This window comes from Prosopis cineraria, unplaced genomic scaffold, assembly GCF_029017545.1.
Source record: "Prosopis cineraria cultivar Desert tree isolate PC_DT_omini unplaced genomic scaffold, ASM2901754v1 PC8, whole genome shotgun sequence".
Taxonomy (NCBI): Eukaryota; Viridiplantae; Streptophyta; class Magnoliopsida; order Fabales; family Fabaceae; genus Prosopis; species Prosopis cineraria.
Genome location: NW_026555339.1, coordinates 33,350,573 through 33,372,822, shown reverse-complemented (window position 1 = coordinate 33,372,822; position 22,250 = coordinate 33,350,573). Strand labels below are relative to the sequence as shown.

Sequence of the window (22,250 nt, the reverse complement as noted above, 5' to 3'; positions counted from 1 at the left end):
CAAGATGTGAAAGCATAATTTGAAATCTTTTCAAATGCTCAAATAATGATTAGTTCGCTCAAAGATCATTAGTTGTTATTCTGGCTCAAAATGAATCACATATATAGTTTTGGTAGTTGATAAATCGTTGGAACAGTGATTCTATCCGTTAGTGAAATTTCTTGTAAGCGACTGATAGAATCACACATGAAATTGCACTTAAATTGTTCCCAAAATGTATATGTGATAAATCACGTGTGAAACCCTTGAACTCTCACATATGGTTTTGCACTTCTGAATAAGCATACAGTTCTATGTGCTAAAACTCACATGGTACCTCTTTACTCTCACGCGTGGTTTTGCACTTATGAGTAAGAATTTAGTTCTGTGTGCTAAAACTCACGTGGTACCTCTTTGCTCTCTCGCGTGATTTTGCACTTATGAACAAGCATTCAGTTCTGTGTGCTAAAACTCAAAGTGTTAAATCTTGCAAGTAAACCATTAGCTCTCACGCGTGGTTTTGCACATAAGAAAATATCATTAGTTCTATATGACAAATCACACGTGGAATCTCTTTCCTCTTACGTGTGAAATGGTTGGTAGAATCCAAAGCCAATTTTTATGATCAAAACTCATGTGGAACCAAAAGGCTCTCACGTGTGAAATAGCAAGTAATAATGTACAAACTTGTCCAGGTGCATTTTCACACGTGGAACTGTATATGACTTAAGCAAGATTTTGCATGATCAAGAGATATAGATTTATGAATCAATGATCATACAAGTAAACAATTCTAACTTGGTTTGAGATGACTTAAGACTTAACAAAGCAAAATGTAATTATGCAACAAGGATGAATCACGCATGGCTACCATCTGACTCATGCGTGAAACAACACTTTGACACAATGTAATGAAGCATAGTTGCTAAAACTTGCGTGGACAACAAGTTCTCATGCATGATTTTGCATGCAGAAACAAAGCTTAAGGAATCATATAACACAAGTGATAAATTATACATGAATCACTTCTTGACTCTTGTGTGACCTAGCAGTCAGTGTGCCTAACCTGTAGAAACTAGTAAGTAACCTGCAGAATCACGCGTGATTCTACTTCTCACACTGTAAACAACTTCTATGAATTTCAACACACAAGAAAGACATTATTTGCAAGCTTTAATACACTTAGATGAGTCTTAATGCATATAAATGAGATATATGATGTGTAACATCCTGAATTTCTTAATCCTGTAGTTAGCTGTTAGTTAAGGATGAAGTGGTAATTAGTGTGAGATTAGAGATTTGAATGATTACTTGATAGTTTGACTAGTTAGGATGTTGTATGAACAAATACGGGTGAGAGGATTGCGTTTCGAGTTGAAGCAAGTGTGTATGGTGAGAATTCTTTTCACTGTGCCACGTGCCACGACTTATGCTGTATGCACCGCGGCAATGAACCAGAAAGTGACTTCTTAAGTCGTGAAATTTCATGAATTTCAGAAGGAAGAAATTGAAACACAAGAAAGGGAGAAGAGAAAAGTGAAGGGTGTGATAGCTATTTCAGAGCTATGGAAGGTGCTTCTAATCAGTAACTTAGTGGCTAAGTTATATATAACCCTTACCTTTCATTTTACCCAAATTTCTCTGAATATGAGTTATAGAGAAATGGAGTCGGTGAAATTTTAGGGATTTGATTCTTACCTAATAGTAATAAAAAGGTTCTCAAGAGTTAAATTAGAGCTTTGCTACTGGTTTAGAGCTAAATGATAAAACTTTAAACTCGTAGGCTCAATTTGGCCTTAATTCAATGAGATTTTAGGGTGAAAATCTTGTTTAACTGAAGTGAGACCAGTTGAGGTGATATAAAGTAGTAATTGAGTAGTGATGGACTTATAACGAATAAATGGAAAGGAATAGATAGCTAAATATAGCTATAAGTAGTAATTATGTGCTTTTAGTTAAACTGGACCAATTGACTAAATTGTGCCAGTTGTGTTTAGATTGGCAAATTAAGCATGTGAGTTGAGAAAGGGAGCTTGTGACGAGCTATAATGGTAGTTGAAATTCACGAGTAACCTTTCTAGTGATAAAAGGGTTGAGGTAACTAAATAACTTCCTCTATTTGACTATTTGTTATAACAGCATGTAAGTATGTTATGTAGTCCATGAAATGGTTTTCAACTAAGCATAATTTATGGCATCTTATGAATGTTGCATGAAATGGCTTTTGATTGAATAAAAGTATTGAAATATGTGATTCCATATGGTATGTGAATATATATATATATATATATGTTATGTATGAGAAAGCATATAAAGTGGTGATTGGGAACCTATGATTAGTTTGGAAAGCATGATCATAAGGGTGAGAGTTCACTTATGTGAAGTGTGGTAATAAGACCATATGCCTTATTCTCCTTAGTGCCCGACGGGGTGCGATGTTAGAGAATTATACCTTCTTAGTGCCTTTCTAGGTATGGTGTTAGAGATGATCTTTTTAGTGCCTGTTGAGGTGCGGTGTTGCAGATTTGAACTCCTTAGTGTCTGTGTGATACGGTGTTGGAGTCAATGACACCCCATTGTGTGTAATGGGAGAAACCATAATCTGAAAGTAAGATCACCTTTGGCAAGTGATTCTACCACTAAAGGTGAGCTCAAGGCCAATGAGATTGTATATTAATTTAAGGCGAGCTTATAGTTTTGAATTGGGGTGATTTGGAAGTTCGAATGGTAGAGATCATACTTATGTTAGAAAAGTGGTGAAAAGCAATGAAAGTAGTGATATATGCTATGTTGATAAGCTTTGAATCGAATATGTGATATATGTTATGTTAAATGGTATATTATACTTTACTTTCATATAGTTATATGTGATAGTTAATAGGAATGAGTTATTTTCTTACTGAGATTTTTATCTCACCCCCATGGTTACATTTTTATAGGATAGAGTAGTGATCAAAGCAAGAAAAAAGAGTCAAGACTGGCTTAGAGTTATTGAAGCTATGTTAGCTTAGAGTATTGTGTAATAAACCAAGAACTTGTGTATATATATAGATAAGTTGCCCTAGGGATTGCATGCATGTTTTGAGTAAAGAAATAGAGAAAATATAGTGATTTTGTGAAATTTTAGCCTATTTGTGTATATATGCAGTGAAATGAGAATCAAGGGCTAAAATTTAATTGTGCATGTGTTGTGAATGTTGTGTTTTGGTGAATTCTAGCCCATATGTAAAATTATGATAAAATGAATAATTTAGAGCGAAGATTGAGTTAGGGTGACATAAATATGGTAGTAGTGAATGGAATGAAATTGTGGTGATATGTAGTGAGAAATAGGCCAAATGGGCCAAAATGTGTTTAGTGGTAAGATTTTATGAAATGTAAAAATGGGATATTGAATGGCTAAATTTGATATATGTGTATATTGATGATGAGATGTGGTTAATCAGGTGTAATAGGTCCTTTTAGACTTGATTCAAGGCCTTGTCTCTAATGAGACAAATCGATCAATTTAAGGGCTTGGGTGTGCAAAATTCTTTGACAAAGTGACTTTATGCACTCAGGTGTCCAAATTTTGATAGAATTGTTAGATCATGTATAAACCTATCTCATTAGCTAGCTTATGAAATAAGTTTCATGTAAGCGCTTAAATCACTTCGATTGGACGTCGCATATGAAAACGGCACACACCAAAAGTTCATCATTTTTGCTATCAAATGATAATAGAAAATTTGAATTGGTACGCCACGGCGTATGGTGTCTCACGCTATGACACATGACACAAAAAGTCAAGCCTGTGGCTTTGTGCTAGATGCCACGATGTATGTATTAAACGTTGTGGCGCATGGCCCATATTCCAACTTGGTATTGTAATTTGAGATGCATGCAATTCGTGCTTTGAATGCATATGATTTACTTTTGCTGTGTATTACTCGAACATGTTGTAATTTTGATGGTTTTACAAAACAAGTCTTAAGCCTAAACTTTTCAAAGACAGTTTTGATTAATCTGGTAATTTATATGCAATGATTTAATTAATCTTCTCCTATATCTGGTGGATATAGGGGAAGGTTACATGATGCATTCATTTTAATGATTATGAAAAGTGATTAAGCTTTCAAAGTTTTCACATTGAATCTAAGAGAATTTAAAATAACTTATCTTAAGTATCTTCATCTTCTCTTGATTTTTCATACTTTTAAGATTTTGTCTTCATCCATAATTCTTTATATGTGCACATATAACAAATGCCTCTTCTCTTAGTTTTGTGATCATGAAAATATATGATCCAACATCAAATGCAATAATACCATAAAGAAGCACTATCATTGAACAAACCAGCCGACATTAAGAGTTAAAGTCCACAAGAGATCTATGGTGAAGAGAACCAAAAATGCATGAACACAATGAGAACCTTGGAATATAATGAGAAAACAACTCGTGACCTACTACTCTCCCTCTACACTACATATAGGGAAATCGAAAAAAAAATAAATAGGATTATTAATTAAATAATCACGCTAAATAATCTATGGGTAGGCAAAAACTGACAGAGGCTAAGGTGGAATTGATAAAGGTATTTAATGATAAGAATTACACCAACATTTTGCGTAATAGCTAAGGAAAACAAAATTCACATGCAACGCTAGAAAAAAGGCATTTGAATGCGTGAAATCACAAATGGGAAAAGATGCCGTTGAGGAGGGATGAGCTTGGGAGTAAGGAGTACGGACCTCTGTTCCTTTTCGACAACCACTTTCGACATGAGAGAGAAAAAGGAAAGGGGTTTCGTACAGAAAACACCAAGTAGGGACCTACTCTTTCAAAAGAGGAATTGAAGAGGTTGAGTTGGAATTGATATAGGTATATTAAAGCTCACATGGATGATACTGTTCATATACTGTCACTGGACCATTCCAAATTGATATAGATTATAGATTTCAGTAAAATATATTAAAGTGACTCCTAAATAAAAGTAAGGGAAGATATTTTTTGAATTTTGATTATTATAGTACTTACCTCTTAGTAGAGTCAAAAATATGGTCTAGGTTTAATGTGCTGCACCAACCCTTTTTTAGGACTCATGGTTGAAAAATTGAGAAATTTTAATGTAACTTGTCTTATAAGCCCAACTGATTCCTTATAAAAACAAACTCAGCATTTTGTGTTGACTCATTTTTTATTTTACCCAAAAATAAAATATTTTTATTTTTTAAATTAAATTTAAATTTTAGAATATATGTTTATACTTTAAAATTAAAATTTATATTACTTGTCTTTAACTTTTAAACATTATAATTTATATTTTTAAAAAATATATAATATTATAATGTAAAAATTAATTTGTTTTAAAATTAAAAATTTTTTAAAAATAAAAAGACTAACAAGCCTAACTCTAAATTCAATTGATTAGGGCCGTGCTTTACAAAATTATAAAATGTAAGGTTCACGGATTTGCCAACTCTGCCCCAATGCTACAACTTCTTTTTTTTTAACTAAACGCTTTATTCTATCCTTTATACTAATTTTTAATTAATTTTTAAAAATTATAATTTATATTTTAAATACATATGTAATATTATAATGTAAAAATTTAATTTTTAAAAATAAAAAATGTTACAAGCCCAACCTTAAATTTGATTAATATTGATCAAGTTTAAAAGTCACTAATTCTAATTTAATGTAAACAAGTTTTTAGACCTAAGCCTATAAGAGCGAGGCGCAAGTCCCATAAGGTCAAGTCCATTTACGAGCTCTATCCCTCGAGCTACAAAAAATTAACTAAAAGCTTTTTTCTACACTTTTAATAAGTTAGTTTTAAGTGTAAATTTAAATATATTAACTTCTTTCTAAGTAGTGTTGAGTTGGTTTTGCTAAATCAACTGGCAATTATCATTTTACAATGATCACTTCATCACATACTCCAATTTGATTATATTCCAGAATAACAAAATATTCTTTGAATTAAAAGCTTTTCTTTAATTAAATTAAATTAAAAGTTTAAAACTCTAAAAACATATTTGATTGGGAGTTTTTGGAGGGGAAAGGAGGGGAAGGAAAATTTTGGGGGGAAGGGGAGTTAAAATAATCTCTCCCCTCCTCTCATATTGCTCCCCTCTAAATTAAAATTTTTGGAGGGAAGTTAATTTTTTTGACTATTTTATTTTTATGTAATTTTTAATATTTTAAGTATATCAACAACTAAAAAAAATTCTCCTTCATCATATTAGATTATGGTTTACTCTAAAACTTTGACTGACCTCTTTAGATTTTTTTTAAAAAGCTACATTTTATCATATTTTATTATATATTTAGTTATTTATTTTTTATAAAAAATGTTATCATTATAATTATTGATTTAATTTTTTTTTACATATTAATAATATGATAGGATGAGAGTAAATTTTTAAAAAATTTTACAATTTAAATTGAAATATAAAATTATTTTTTACAAAAAAATTAAAAATTTTAAATTAATAATAAAAATATAATAATAAATTATTTATTACCTTTCCTCCTCACTAATAAAATCAAACAAAATTACATTAAAACTCTCTCCTTCCCTCCTTTCACTTTCCCTCTCTCTCCTTCAGCCAAACACATCATAATAAAATTGAATGTCAAATCATTAATTTGTGAAGACCGACTGCAATCACGTTTACTGAAACTTTTTTTTTCCCCCGACTACAAGAAGATACCGAAATGCAGTAAAATGGAATGTGAATTTCAAGAAATGGAATCAAAGCGGGGAAAAAGCTGGAAAATTAGGTAACAAATGTAATGAGAGACGCGAGAGAGAAGAAAACAAAGAAACAAGCAAAGGCGTTGCCTCCACGACAAACAAGGAATTAAACGCGGGATCTACAACGTTGGGCGCGTCTTTGACAACCAGAGAAGTGCTCTGGTTTCTATCGCCCTCACATTTTTCTCGCTTCCCATTTCGCTAATCAGTAATCACCGACCCAATATTCTCTCTCGTTCTCTTTCCTTTTATTTCCACTATCGATTCCTGAAAGTCACTGTTGAGAAATCATTTCGATTTTTGCTCTAGTTTCTGAGTCTTCAAGGTACTTCTTTTCATTTCTTCTATGAATTTTTCTTCGTATTTTCCCTACTATGTTTTCATCGGGTTTTAGCTGTTTTGTTGGGTTTCTTTCAATTTTGATTTTTTCTTACCGAGTTTAGTCGAGCGTGCCTTGTGCAAATCTACTGTTGGATCAGCCTAGTGTAATTAGATGCATATCTGTTGTTGAATTTGGAAGTCTAATATGCTTGCCCAATCTATTTATGTTCATAAACGAATATACATGAACTGTAGTTTATCATCTTTTCGATTTATTGGATTTCACTGACTTACTGGGACTATTATCTATCCGTTTAAAAATGCAATTGCATACTGTTGGTCAGTTTGCCTTAAAGTGTTTGATATTTCGCTCCAACCAAGTTGAAGATGTCTAGTTTTGTGGGCGTCCTTGTTTCTGATCAGTGGCTTCAGAGCCAATTCACACAAGTTCAACTTCGAAGTCTTAAATCAAAAGTAAGTTGTCTTTTTCTTCGCCCTTTGGGTTAACCTAAATCTTTCTTGGTTTACTTAGTATCAGTTTCTTTGTTTCCTTGAAAATTAAAATTTACATGGCAGCATGCAAATCTGGAGCTGACATTACTTTTTATGTTTTATGTAGTTTGTATCAGTGAAGACTCAATCTGGACGAGTCACTGTGGGAGATTTGCCCCTGTTTTTAAGAAAGTGAAGGCTTTCGGTGATTTGTTCAATGAGGATGAGATTGAGTGTATCTTGAGGGAGTCATATAAAAACATGGATGAAGAAATTGACTTTGAGACCTTCCTTCAGGTGCGTTCTTTTAAAAAATGCTTCTTTCCTCACTTGATATTGTTCCTTACATCCTTACTTTGATGATGTATGTATATCTCTTTTCAAGTGAAAATAATCAGAAATCTAGACTGCAAACAAAAAGGCCATTCAATTATCAAATGGCCTCTTGGAAACACATGCAGCTTACATAGAAGTGGATAGATATCTATTTTTGTGTTTGTGTTTATGTCTGTGCTATGATGGGTAGTTGTTTGTGGACTCTCTATAATGGTCTGGGAAGCTAACTAATTGACTGGCAGGCATATTTAAATTTGCAAGGCCGAGCAATGGAGAAATCTGGCAGTTCAAAAAATTCTTCTTCATTTTTGAAAGCAACCACCACAACTGTTCATCATGCTATTAATGAATCTGAGAAAGCTTCTTATGTTGCGCATATTAACAGTTATTTGGCAGAAGATAAATTCATGAAGCAATTTCTTCCCATTGATCCATCAACAAATGCTTTATTTGATCTTGCAAAAGATGGAGTTCTCCTATGGTAGACATGCAGGACCCCACTTGATAACTATTTTATCTCTTCTTCAAGTTTATTACTATTGATTGCTTAATGTTTATCCTTTTCATTAACTTTTCCCTTCAGCAAGCTTATAAATATCGCTGTTCCTGGCACCATAGATGAACGAGCTATTAACACAAAAAAGATTCTTAATCCATGGGAGAGAAATGAGAACCATACCCTTTGCCTCAATTCTGCTAAAGCTATTGGGTGCACAGTGGTAAATATTGGCACACAGGACCTAGTTGAAGCTAGAGTAAGAGCAATACCTCTTTTCTTTTTGTTTTGCTCTTCTCCCCTGTTTTTTTTTCCCTTTTCTGGTTTGACTTATTATTTTGGTTGTTCTAACTTTTACTATTTGCTTATCTTGTAGCCACATTTGGTACTTGGCCTCATTTCACAAATAATTAAGGTAGATTGCTGAAATTTGGACCTTTTTGTCTTTGCATGCTATGGTTAGGAGATGAGTTCATTATTCATTAGGCAGACCAGGGGTTTTTTATAATTCTTACACTAACAATTATGTCTTCCTTTCAATGTGCTGGCAACATTAGATTCAATTGTTAGCTGATCTCAATCTGAGGAAAACTCCCCAACTTATGGAATTAGTGGAAGACAGCGAGGTTATACATTGATTTCATGTTTTTCCTCTGATTTGATTTGTAATTAACCAGTTTGATGGTTTTCTTTCTATTTTTATATTGATAAATTATATTTTGCATTTTATCTGATTATAGAATTATTGACAGGATGCTGAAGAGCTTATAGGTTTACCACCTGAAAAAGTTTTATTAAAATGGATGAATTTCCACTTGAAGAAAGCTGGATATGAGAAGCAGGTCACCAACTTCTCTTCAGATGTAAAGGTGAGGAAACTTTAAGGTTTATGCTGACTTACTTGTGTTTAAATAATTCCATTTGGCTAAATCCTGTACCTTGTGACAGAAAAATTTAGGGTTGGGAAAAAATGGAGTTAATATTTCATTTCTAAACCTTGTGTTTACCCACAAAAGGCTGTATTTTGATACAGATCTTAAAAGTGGTAAAATAGAATTGTGAACCTTATCATTGTGTTCATTGGCCATGCCAACCATCTGGAGGTTTTCAAGGAAAAGGTTCACTGTTCAGTATGTTATCATGAAACATTCTGACTGCCCAGTAGTTGTTTGTCCAGCTTTTGATTCACATAGGTGATATGTTATGCACAAACAGATTGACTCAGTTGTGACTTGTAAGTTGAATGAACCTATTATGTCGGATCACTGATGATGTCATTTGTTTTAGGATGGAGAAGCTTATGCATATTTGCTTAATGCTCTCGCTCCGGAGCATTCAGGTCCAGCAGCCTTGGCCACAAAAGATCCAACTGAAAGAGCAAACATGGTTCTTGAGCAGGCAGAGAAATTAGATTGCAAGAGATATCTCACTCCTAATGACATTGTGGAGGGGTCACCTAACCTTAATCTTGCATTTGTTGCTCAAATTTTTCAGCATAGGTGTGTTTTATTTTAGAAGCTTGTTAATGTTGTTTTACTCTATAGTTACAGTACAAGCGTTTTAAGGTTTATGTTCTGTAGATTCTCGGGCTATTTTCTGCCTTTTTCTTCACATGATGTTGCTATGGGGTGCAATGGTTTAGCTTTCTATGATGGAAAGTGAGATAATCACATCATAATTTGTATTTTCTTATATTTCATGATTAATTTGTCAAAGATATGACAGTGTAATGTAGTGTAGTAGATTCATAATATTTATATCATAACATGTGAATTTATAACAAAATCTTTCACTTATCTAAATCCAACAAATGGTTTGTACTTTTGTAGAAATGGCCTTGCAGTTGATAGCAAAAAAGTGTCCTTTGCTGAGATGATGACTGATGATGCACTGACGTCTCGTGAAGAAAGATGCTTCAGATTATGGATAAACAGTCTTGGAATTGCTACTTATGTCAATAATGTTTTTGAGGATGTCAGAAATGGGTAAGTTTACACTCCTTTATTTCTTTTGCTTCGCCCAATTCCATGTCATATTTTTTTCTCCAGTTATTTCTTGTCATTTTTTTAATTTTTCAAATCTCCATTATTGGTTATTTTTCTCAATTTCCTTTTACGTAGATGGGTTTTGTTAGAAGTTCTTGATAAGGTTTCACCTGGATCAGTAAATTGGAAGCAGGCAACGAAGCCTCCTATAAAGATGCCATTTCGAAAAGTTGAGAATTGCAACCAAGTTATAAAGATTGGGAAGGACCTAAAGTTATCCCTAGTGAATGTTGCTGGTACTGATATTGTTCAAGGGAATAAGAAGCTCATAATATGTACGTTTAACATTTATTTTTGGAACTGTTATGCTGTTTTACTACTGGAAAAAATGGTTTTTGTAATTTTTGTTGTTAGAGATAGATTGATGACAGTTTTACATGTCTTCTTTCACTCTTATTACTGGCAAATAGGTTAAAAATATGACATTTCTGCTTCAGCTATAGAGTTGACAATCCTGTCATTAGTTGGTGATTCTATTTACTTAGTTGAGACTTGAGACAGTACATGTACTCTGATACAGAACTGTTATTTTGAATTTCATGCTTGTTTGGTTTAGCTTGCTCTATGCCCATGTTCAGGCTGGTCGTATGCTTTTATGGGAGGTCTTTGATTCCTCTAGTCCAGTGACAGAATGATGTTGTGCTGGGGTTTTTGGTGAGTTAAAGGTAGTTGGAATAGATATCAAGGTCTTGGATTGTGTAAATGATATTGAAGAAACCAGTTTCCTCCATCACTGCAAACTTTTAAACTTCTTAGAAATCAACCCAACCAGCTTGGAATAGTGGGAGTAGCTTAGATGCTTATTCTTAAAATATATAATTTTTAATGAAGACCGTGATATCTGTTTATCCTGTAAAAAATATGTATTATTGATGAGCGCTAATAAAGTAAACAACCAAATCATGTTTAATTTTGATAAAAGAAATCCAAGGTTTAGGAGGTCTTCTTTTATCTTCTGATTTTGTCTTCTCTCTCATCCACTTTGAGTTGACTATAGCTTCTTGAATTTAGTTCTTGTGATTCCTATATCCATGATGATAATTATATTTCTCATGTTTCGTGAGAAGACAGTACATATGGGTACTTTTTTAATCTTTTTCTTTACGTGATTTTTGTTTTTTTAAATCACCTGGATACTCTAGTATATCGAACTAGGATATCCAATAATGATAAGTTTCTTACTTGTTGTTTGTCTGAAAGGATCTATTTAGTAGGGATGTATTTTTAGGGTAGACTATAGAGGAAGCCTTTTTGTGGGTTGAAGATGAAGAATGATGTCTTGTGACTTACATTTTAGGGAAAGCATGGTTCTTGGCCCCTAGAGTTTGGTCAACCTGGGTCAAGATCCTTATAGTTTTTTAATGGAGAAATTAATCCTTAGAATTATTGTCAACTTTGGTCAAGGTCCTTGGAGAAGACATATCACTAATGTGGCGGTGATGTTTAGTAACGCTAGGGACTTTGACTAAAGTTGACTACAATTTCAAGGATTGATTTTTTTTTAATGAAGAAACTAGAGGGACTTTGACGGTTTGACCCATATTGACCACAACTCTAGTGACCAAAAACTATGTTTTCCTGCATTTTGACGTGGACAAACTGCAGACTAGTACTCACTCGTGGTCATGAATGACTTTTTGGAATAAGTAATTCACTATTTAAAACAATTAAAACGTTTAGATGCCTGCTGACTTTATTACTATGTGGATATATATATATATATATATATAATTCTACTTTGTCCATATTGGGAAAACTCATCACAAATTCTTCTTCCTCCCACACAGCATATTTGTGGCAACTAATGAGGTTTAGCATGCTTCAACTTCTGAAAAACCTAAGATCACACTCCCAAGGTAAAGAGATCACCGATGCTGATATTCTAAACTGGGCGAACACTAAAGTGAAGAAAGCAGGAAGAACTTCCCAAATGGAGAATTTCAAGGTAACTAAGAACATGCTGTAATGGTTATTAATATTTTAATACTAAGTTCTTAATTTTCTACCTATCATATTTGTAATAATTCCAGTACTTGATTGATCATATTAGTCATCCATGAAAATAAGTTAACTTTACACTTATTTAAAAACAAGATTTCTTCTGAACTAAAAATTACCTGTGCATTTAGTGGTTAGATTTGCATTAAACCTGGTCCAAGTTTCATGCTATCTTATAACAATACAAAATTGTAATTTGTAGAAGCTTTTCGGTTGTGGAATTTTCCATTAAATATGAAGGCCAATTCAGAATTAAGTAAATGATATCTCCAATTCCGTGAGCTTTACACTTTTTGCCGCCTCAGAATTAAGGAAATATTGGCTACAGCAAATGGCAAGTGACATTGATTAGTTGAAACTGGGCAAATCATATGTTTCTGTGTTTCATTTTCCTTTTTATTTATGTATACAATTTCTACTCTTTAAGTTTTAATTGATCTAAAAAATTGCCCATCTTGATTCTTGGTTTGAGCACTTCAGATGCAAAGAGGTCATTTTAAGCTTTAGACGAATGAAACTGTTCAAGGTATATGCAGGCAAAACTTTGTGGCTTAAATCAGGCTCCAATGTATTTGTTTATGGAAAACTTAATTTTAAAATTGAGATATGCTTATTAATGCATTTTTCTTTTTTTTCTTTTTTTATTTTTATGGAAACATTATTGAGACACCGGTGTTGCATTATTATGGATTTGAAGAAGAGTTCTAATTATTTTTTCTTTTTCTTCATCAGGATAAGAGTCTCTCCGGTGGAATTTTCTTCCTTGAGCTTCTGAGTTCTGTGGAAGCAAGGGTAGTCAACTGGAGTCTTGTTACAAAGGGGGAGACTGGTAAGTAAACGTGGATAAATTGATGGTAGCACCTTGTAGTTTTCTGTTGATCTCTATGCTTTCGTACAGGCAACAATTTCACAAATTTTCTTATCATTTTGTTATTTGAATTGCAGAGGAAGATAAGAAGTTGAATGCAACATATATAATCAGTGTTGCTCGAAAACTTGGCTGTTCCATTTTCCTGTTACCTGAGGACATAATGGAGGTATTCTCGTCAATGCTAAACCTCAGCTTAATATAGCAAAACTATAATGCCCTGTTTGTTATTTGAAAGCGAGTTTTAAAAGTATTTTTGCTATATCTATGGAATATCAAACGGCTAAAATACCCTTGTCATTTTCTTTCCTTTTATATGAAGACCTCGAGGGGGGGGGCCCAAAACACCTCTAACGAGATTGTTGTCAACCACCTTCTTATCGTATGCCCACTCTCGGACCACTGGGGACCATGACTTTCACTGCCAAGAACCTCCGTCCATTTTCAGAAAACCAACTATCTTCGTCCCACAGCCCTTTTCTTCATTGGCAACTTGCAGCTCTCACCCTCTCTCAATTCTTCTTCATCATGGACAACAATTTCACGATTTCAGAATGCAATTACAAATAAGAAATCATCATTGTGAATTGTGAACAGAGAAAGGTATCATCAATTTTACCATTTCAGAAAGCAATTGCTTATAACAAAAAATGGAAAAGAAAACACAATCAATTGAACCTTCTGCCATTAATGGAAGAGGAAAGACTAAACAGATTGAACATATTCATCCCACCAGCCACACTACTGTCAGTCATGCTTCACTGTAATCGAAAGCTTGGAGGTGGTGCCACAGGAGGGAGAGATGCACAGAGCCAGATCGAGCAAACACAACCCTCATGTATTAGCCTTTGTTGGTGATGAGGGTACGAAGGATGCATTGTTGGGTTGCCACTATCACTGTTCATAGAAGTTGCAATCTGTTGCACTAGATGGCAAAAGTAAATGATGACAAGCATGCTTCCCTGGAACTTTGGCCAGTTCCATCGCTCAATGAATGGAAGCCCCTTTCATTGATTTTGATGGAAGTGCGCTTCCTTAGTGAGTGTGAATTTGCACAAGAAACACTCCACGGCGTTGATTCTATTCCCAGTTCCGTTTCCACAGCATTTATTCTCATATACCAAATGGGGCATAATTGTATGTTTGACAAGGGTGCAAGATACATGTATATGGTGGGAATGATAATGAGCTTGTGTAAATTTTGGAGCTCAAGTTTCATTCTAATGGAACTAGTGGATTATGGGGGTGGCGGGCCCGAGGGTTGAGTGAATGTGAGGAGAAGGAATAAACAAGACCAAAAAAAACTGCGAGGAGTGAGTTAGCAGAGGAGGGGTAGTAGGGGCTCAAGACAAATATGAAGGAAAAGGAGGATTCTATTAAATTAAATAGAGCAAGGATCTTACTCTACTGAACTTAATAGCCAAATAGGAGAATCTCCAAGGGAAAAACAAGGATTATTCATTCAGATCTCCCGCTGTCATACCAGCCAGGATATTTATAACCCGAAATTACAATTAAATAAATCAAATAATGCAGATAATTAGCCTAAAATCAGGAAATAACTAACTAGCACGTTGGTACCCCACTAACGCAGTGAAGGTCCTATTATTCAGCTACTAACAGTTACTAACAGTAAAACAAAACAATAATTAATTAAAATAACAGCAAAGAATTAATTTAAATAAGGTAAATCTCTCATAATCTGCATAACAGCATTTGATTCTGTTATCTTCCTCCTTTTTCTGCATTGATAAGTGATTATGGGTTTGTTATGCTGACTTGGACCCTTATCATTACTCCCCCCCTGAAAAGACTTGTCCTCAAGGCGGACATTGGGAAACTGTTGGGCAAAAAGATCATAATCTTCCCAACTCGATTCTTCCTCTAGTCTGGACGCCCATTTGATTAATAGCTCCAACTAAGAACCCTTCCAGCGATGAGATATAACAGTCTCAGGTTCCAGGACAAGTTCAAAATCAGGGGACAATGGCAAATCTGCTGGAGTATCAAGAGGGGACTTTCCGTGAGCTGGTCGCAGTAATGAAACATGAAAAACCGGATGAATTTTAGCTGTTGATGGTAGCTGCAACTCATAGGCCACTACTCTGATTTTGCGTATGATAGTATAAGGTCCAAAGAAACGAGGCGAGAGCTTGTCATACTTTTTATGGGACAATGAACGCTGCCTGAAAGGCTGTATCCTCAGGAAAGGTGCATCTCCCACCTCAAAAGAGAGCTCACGTCGGTGATGATCTGCATAAGTCTTCATTCTATGTTGGGCTTTGTGCAAATTATCCCTGAGGAGTTGTAACATGTGATCTCTAGTTTCTAGTTGGTCAGCAAGTTCAGCAATGTGAGTTTCACCCTTGATGAAAGGATGAAGTGGAGGTGGGTCCCTACCATATACCACTTTGAAAGGGGTAGTATTGGTAGAAACATGGAAACTAGTGTTGAATGAGAATTCAGCCCAACCTAAGAACTTACTCCATGAACGTGGTTGCTCATGTGCAAAGCATCGTAAATATGTCTTAAGGCAATGATTTACTACTTTAGTTTGGCCATCGGTCTGAGGGTGGTATGCAGTACTCATCCGAAGGCGAGTTTGACTTAGCTTAAATAATTCCTGCCAAAAGGCACTCAAGAAAAGTGGGTCTCGATTTGATAGAACAGAACGAGGCATGCCATGCAACCGGACAATCTCCTCACAAAAACGAGCAGCCACAGATTTGGCAGTATAGGGGTGTGCAAGGGGAATGAAATGACAATATTTACTCAATCTATCAACTACCACTAGAATAGTATCATAGCCACCTGATTTGGGCATTCCAACAATAAAGTCAAGAGAGATATCTTCCTAAATCTGTGTAGGAACCGGTAAAGGTTGTAGCAAGCCAGTTGGTGATAGGGTTTCATATTTGTTCTTCTGGCAAACAAAGCATTGTTGAACCAAAGCCTTTACATCATTTTTCATTTTAGGCCAATAAACCGTACCTGTTAAACGCTTGAGAGTTTTTAAGAAGCCCCCATGACCACCCGAAGGTGTTACATGTGCCTCTTGCAGTAGCTTAGAGCGAAGAGATGAGCTCCGGGGAATAACTAGGCGCCCATTAAAATACAATTTCTGCTCAACCAGACTATAACCGGGATGAGAACTGGAATTTTCTTTTAAGGCAGCAACAATAGGAGCTGTAAAAGAGTCGGTTGTCAAAGTTTCTTGTAATTCAAGGAAATCTAAAGGCACAGGAATCACCAAATTGAGAAAATCAGCATGTTGTGGCCTTCTGGATAGTGCATCAGCCCTAATATTCTCCTTACCAGCCTTATATATAATGGAGAAATCGAATGGAAGTAACTTTAGAATGAGACGCTGTTGAGTGTTTGTTAAAGTTCTCTGCTGCAACAGATTTTTCAAGCTACTATGATCAGATTTTACTGTAAAATGCCTTCCTAACAGATAATGACGCCACTTTTGGAGTGCCAACACTAGAGCTAATAGTTCCCGATCATATGCTGACTGAAATCTGTTAGAAAAAGATAACCCCTTGCTGTAAAAAGCGATGGGGTGGTCATGTTGCATGAGGATGGCCCCCACACCTTCCATTAAAGCATCGCACTCTACCACAAACTCGGCCATGAAGTCAGGAAGTTTTAAAACAGGGGCTGTAATAAGATAAAGCTTAAGTTTCTCAAAAGCTCTTTGAGCTTCTGGGGTCCAGCAAAAAGCATTCCTTTTAGTTAATGTAGTAAGAGGACGAGCAATAATACCGTAATTCTTGACAAACCATCGGTAGTAGCCGGTGAGTCCCAAAAAGCCTCGAAGTTCTGTGACATTTGTAGGTACTGGCCATTCACTTACGGTACTGATCTTTTCAAAATCTATTTCCACTCCTTGTGCTGAAACCTTATGCCCCAAGAAGGACACACGGGTCTGCCCAAATTCACACTTCTTGAAGTTGGCATTATACGATTGTTGCTGCAAGGTAGAAAATACTAATCGAAGATGATCTTTATGTAGGTTTGGAGTGGGACTATAGATTAGGATGTCATCAAAGAAAACCAACACAAATTTTTGAAGATAAGGATGAAAAAGATCATTCATGGCTGCTTGAAAAGTGGCTGGTGCATTGGTCAGTCCGAACGGCATTACAACAAATTCATAGTGTCCACTATGAGTTCGAAATGCTGTTTTATGAATATCTGCTGGCAAGACCCATATCTAGTGATAACCGGAGCGAAGGTCAATCTTGGAAAAATAAGTAGCTCCATGTAATTCATTTAGAAGTTCATCAATATTAGGAATTGGGTATTTATTTGGGACCGTAATCTGGTTCAAGGCCCTATAGTCCACACAAAACCTCCAGGAGTCATCCTTTTTCTTTACTAGTAAAACTGGACTGGCAAAAGGGCTCGAAATTGGCTGTATGAAACCTTGCTGTAATAATTCATCCACCTGTTTCTCGATTTCAGTCTTCTGGAAGTAAGGATAGCGATAAGGGCGTAAGTTGGGAGGTTGAGTCCCCTGTAGAAGATGAATGGCATGATAATGATCTCTGAAAGGTGGCAGAGAGGTTGGTTCTGCAAACAATCCATCAAATTCGACCAGGAGTTCATCCACATCCAATGACTTGATAGTGGAAGATCCCAATGTGAGCTCAGAGGAGAACATGGAATGTAAGCTGGCCTTCTGGTTTGAGGCTTGAGGTACTCCTTGAAGTTTATACTGTTTGCCATCAACCCAGAAAATTAAAAACATCTCATTCCAATTGGCTTGTATGGTATTTAAAGAAGCTAGCCATTTGATTCCCAGCACCAAATCTGTTCCCGCCAGAGAAAAAGGATAAAAATCTTGTTTAATGGTCAAACCAGGTAGCTTCACATCCACTTTGCATACACGATTTCCTCGAATTACACTACCATCTCCAATCTGTACGCCGAAAGTGGGAATAGAACAAATGGGCAAGTTCAACTCTTGCACCAATGAGTCAGAGATGAAGTTGTGGGTCAACCCACTGTCAACAAGGAGCAGCACATTGCGATTGAGCACCTGACCTCTTAGTTTCATTGTTGCTGCTGAAATATTACCCAAAATAGCATTAAAAGAGATTTCTGCACTTTCCGTAGTCTCGTCTTCTTCCTCTGCAATAGTAACAGGATTTTCTGGTATGGGTTGCCCATCCTCGTCGATCTCCATGAGTGAGAAGGATGAGGGTTTGCAGCGGTGCCCAGGCTGGAAGACGTCCCCACAACGGTAACAAAGTCCCTTATCCCTGCGACGCTGCTGTTCGGCATTTGAGAGCAGAGGTTGTGGCTGGATAGTGTTTGCTGGACTCAGATTTCAGATCTAGCTTTATACACTGTGCGAGGCTTCTGAATACGCACATCAGATTTCAGGTCATCTCTGAGTCCTCCCAGAAAAACACCTAACAGACAGTGTTCTGGCCAGTTATGAACTCGTGCTACTCGTTTAGCAAACTCCTGGCGGTACTCTTGCACTGATCCAGTCTGCTTGATGGTTACTAGGTGTTCATCAAGATTTTGATACTCTGGAGGGCCATAGTGTTCTTGCAGTGCTTTCACTAACTCCTCCCAATAAATCAAGGTACGTTCTGAATTTATCCATGAGAATAAATCCAAAGCATCCCCTTCTAAATACATGGAAGCCACATCAACCTTCAGATCTTCTGATGTTTGATAATACCTGAAATATTTTTCAGCCTTCAAAATCCAACCCCGCAAGTCACCTCCACTAAATTTTGGGAATTCAATTTTGGTGTGTGGTGGATGTGGACCCCTTCTATAGTCTGACTCTTCATCACTATCTTCATCCCAGTGTGAACACCTATGATAGCTTCCCACGGGTCTTTTTCCTTTGCTGGCAGATAACTCAAGTGCTTCAACCTTCTCTTTTTAATAAGTCAAGTGTTTCCAGTCTGGCTGCAATGCGGCTTAAAGGGTCTAATGCAAATGGATTTTCAGTATTCTGACCTTGAGGTGGGTTGTTAAAGGAGTTGGCATGGTCAATTTCATTTTCGGAGCATGTGGTCACTATAATGATCGAACGAGGCTCTGATACCAATTTAGTAGGGGCTCAAGACAAATATGAAGGAAAAGGAGGATTCTATTAAATTAAATAGAGCAAGGATCTTACTCTACTGAACTTGATAGCCAAATAGGAGAATCTCCAAGGGAAAAACAAGGATTATTCATTCAGATCTCCCGCTGTCATACCAGCCAGGATATTTATAACCCAAAATTACAATTAAATAAATCAAATAATGCAGATAATTAGCCTAAAATCAGGAAATAACTGACTAGCACGTTGGTACCCCACTAATGCAATGAAGGTCCTATTATTCAGCTACTAACAGTTACTAACAGTAAAACAAAACAATAATTAATTAAAATAACAGCAAAGAATTAATTTAAATAAGGTAAATCTCTCATAATCTGCATAACAGCATCTGATTCTGTTATCTTCCTCCTTTTTCTGCGTTGATAAATGATTATGGGTTTGTTATGCTGACTTGGACCCTTATCAAGGGGCAATATAGAAATTTTATTAGGATAACTACTGTTGTCAAGTAGTTCTGGGGAGGAGAAAGAAGCAGAGGGCAATATGTTTGAGGAAGGGTCTGTAAGAGGTAGGCAGATTCTGAGTTAGCTTTTGAGAGGTTCTAGCCTCTGCAATAGCTGGGAGCTTTCTTCCATTTTCTTTTCTCCTTTCCTACCTTAATTCTGACTCAACTGTCGCAATAGCTACATTTCTCTCAGGCCGTTTGGTTACTAAAAGAGAAGGGAATGAAATAGATTGAAAAAATAAAGGAAAAAATAGAATGATCCAAATCTGGAAAGGAGATAAGTGAATCATGTTCATGGGAGGGAAGGATACTTTAGCTCATGAGATTATGAGCCATAATTCATAAGGTTTATGGAGGGCATGATGATTTCCACACTTGTGATATATGGTATCAGGTTTTTATCATACTTATCATAAAGGGAAAGGTGATTTAGTTATTTTTTATGTTTTAATTCATTCCATTATCATCCTTTATAACAACCAAATGGACCTTCACCATTAGAGGAAAGAGCTAAAAGTACAGTTGATAATTATTATACGTGAGATTGAGGATTCGGTCACCAGTACATGGCAGTTAGTTGTAGTTAGATTAGTTGTTAGCTTGAGTGTTATAGTTTGAGTTAGCTTGATTGAATAGAAGTTCTGTTTCATTATTTTCTTGTGTGTTTGGTGCTGATGGGTACCCAAGTAGATTGAGAAATCTTATTCAAAAACTAGCTGTTAAGATGGGAGAACTAATCTGGTTATTAAATGCCTAGTTGAGCATCCCATACTACTTAATGTGAGACTTTCATCAATTGGCTGTCATGGAAAGCCAACATCCCAATAGCTGCACCTTATGGCATGCCAATTAATTAATATCTAAGTGGTATGGAGAATTCTACCCTAAAAGCTAGTTGTCATAGTGGGTAAATCAGCCCATTCAAATACCCCATTAAGTATCTTATACTACTCAATGTGGGACTTGATATCCCATACGACAAGTCTCCATTAGGTACCCCAATTATGATCCCTGATATTTGGTAGAAAATTGGAAACACTGGAGGTGGAACTAGGTTATTTGTTGCCGTAACCAAAAAACTCTTGTATTTGTGCTTACCATCTGAATTTGATTAAATAAACTTTAATAATTAACATTCTTATCATTGGATTCAGTTAATTGGCTTGATCTTAAGCTTATTTTGCTTCACCTTGACAGGTGAACCCGAAAATGATACTTATTTTGACTGCTAGCATCATGTATTGGAGCCTGCAACAACCAGAAGATAATAGCATCCCAGAAGTTACAGTAGATGAAGAAAACAAAACAAATTTGACTAATGAGATATCCAATTTGGCCATTGATGACAACGAGGACGAGGACGAAGATGATACTGTTTCAGAGAAAGCTGAAACCCAATAGTGGTTAAGAAAATACAAAATACAGTCTTCTTCATAGAAATAGCTTATTTCTTTACATTATAGAGAATCGCACAGAAGTGTCCTGTAAATTTTTCTTCAAATTAGAGCTTTTTGGTTGTTAGGCATATTCTTTGACGGGAATTTACATGCAATTGTTCCCAGTAATTTTAGATGGGGACAAAAAGGGGACTGTATTATTTTCTGGATTAATACCAAAATTACTTTCATTTATGCATGAACATGTTGAAATTGAAATTATATGAAGAATTGATCATGTACTTTTTCAGGCTTCCCGTTTGAAATTATATGAAGAATTGATCATGTGCTTTTTCAGACTTCCCGGGAGATTTTATGTTTTGATATCTAATGTAGACACTGTTCCATCTAGTTTCATTTCTTGTGCTTTTGGTTGCGTTTTTCTTTTAAACTTGTATATGAAATTTAACCTGATTTTGAATATATATTCTGAATGAAGATTTTTTTTTTATTTTTTAATTATTCTCTTGATAGAATTATTTTTGTTTAATTCTCTCCCGCTAGAAATCCCGTTCACTTCCCAGCGTGCTTGTTCTGCGGTCTTCACCTTTTGTAAACTCGCGAAAACGCACCGTTTCATTTAACACTTTCAAATATGATCCTTTAAACGTTGTCAGATAATCGCAACCGTCAAGCTCCTGACCGACGAATCCCAAAATCCCTCATCTCTTCTAGTTCGAGTCCCTTCTCTACGAACTATGAGCAGCGGCGTGCGACGGCGGCGACGATAGATCCAAATCTGGTTCAGTCTCTTCCTCTATTTCTATTTCGATCTGTTGCTGTCTACACGGATATGTTCTAGTAATATGTAGGACAGAAGGAAATTTGCATAGTCTCGTGTTGGCGTGAAGGTTATGCTTGTTCAAGTTTTTTGGTTGATTCATTGACTCATTGAAAGGGTGTGTACTTGTTTGATTCATAGGACAGAAAGGAACAATATTTGTTTGATTCATTGATTTATT

The 22,250-nt window shown here is 35.7% G+C and overlaps 1 protein-coding gene across 1 annotated transcript; it reads left to right on the top strand.

Annotated features, from left to right (window-relative positions):
* The first annotated feature begins 6,708 nt into the window (after nt 1-6,708).
* On the top strand, nt 6,709-21,585 carry LOC129317784 (fimbrin-5-like). Its single transcript, XM_054962161.1, is given in 15 exon segments — nt 6,709-7,513; nt 7,659-7,704; nt 7,707-7,828; nt 8,110-8,348; nt 8,451-8,622; nt 8,740-8,778; nt 8,921-8,989; nt 9,116-9,232; nt 9,651-9,862; nt 10,193-10,348; nt 10,484-10,683; nt 12,196-12,353; nt 13,139-13,235; nt 13,352-13,443; nt 21,050-21,585. Coding segments are annotated over 15 exon segments (2,010 nt in total). The 5' UTR covers nt 6,709-7,426; the 3' UTR covers nt 21,254-21,585.
* Nucleotides 21,586-22,250: the final 665 nt, after the last annotated feature.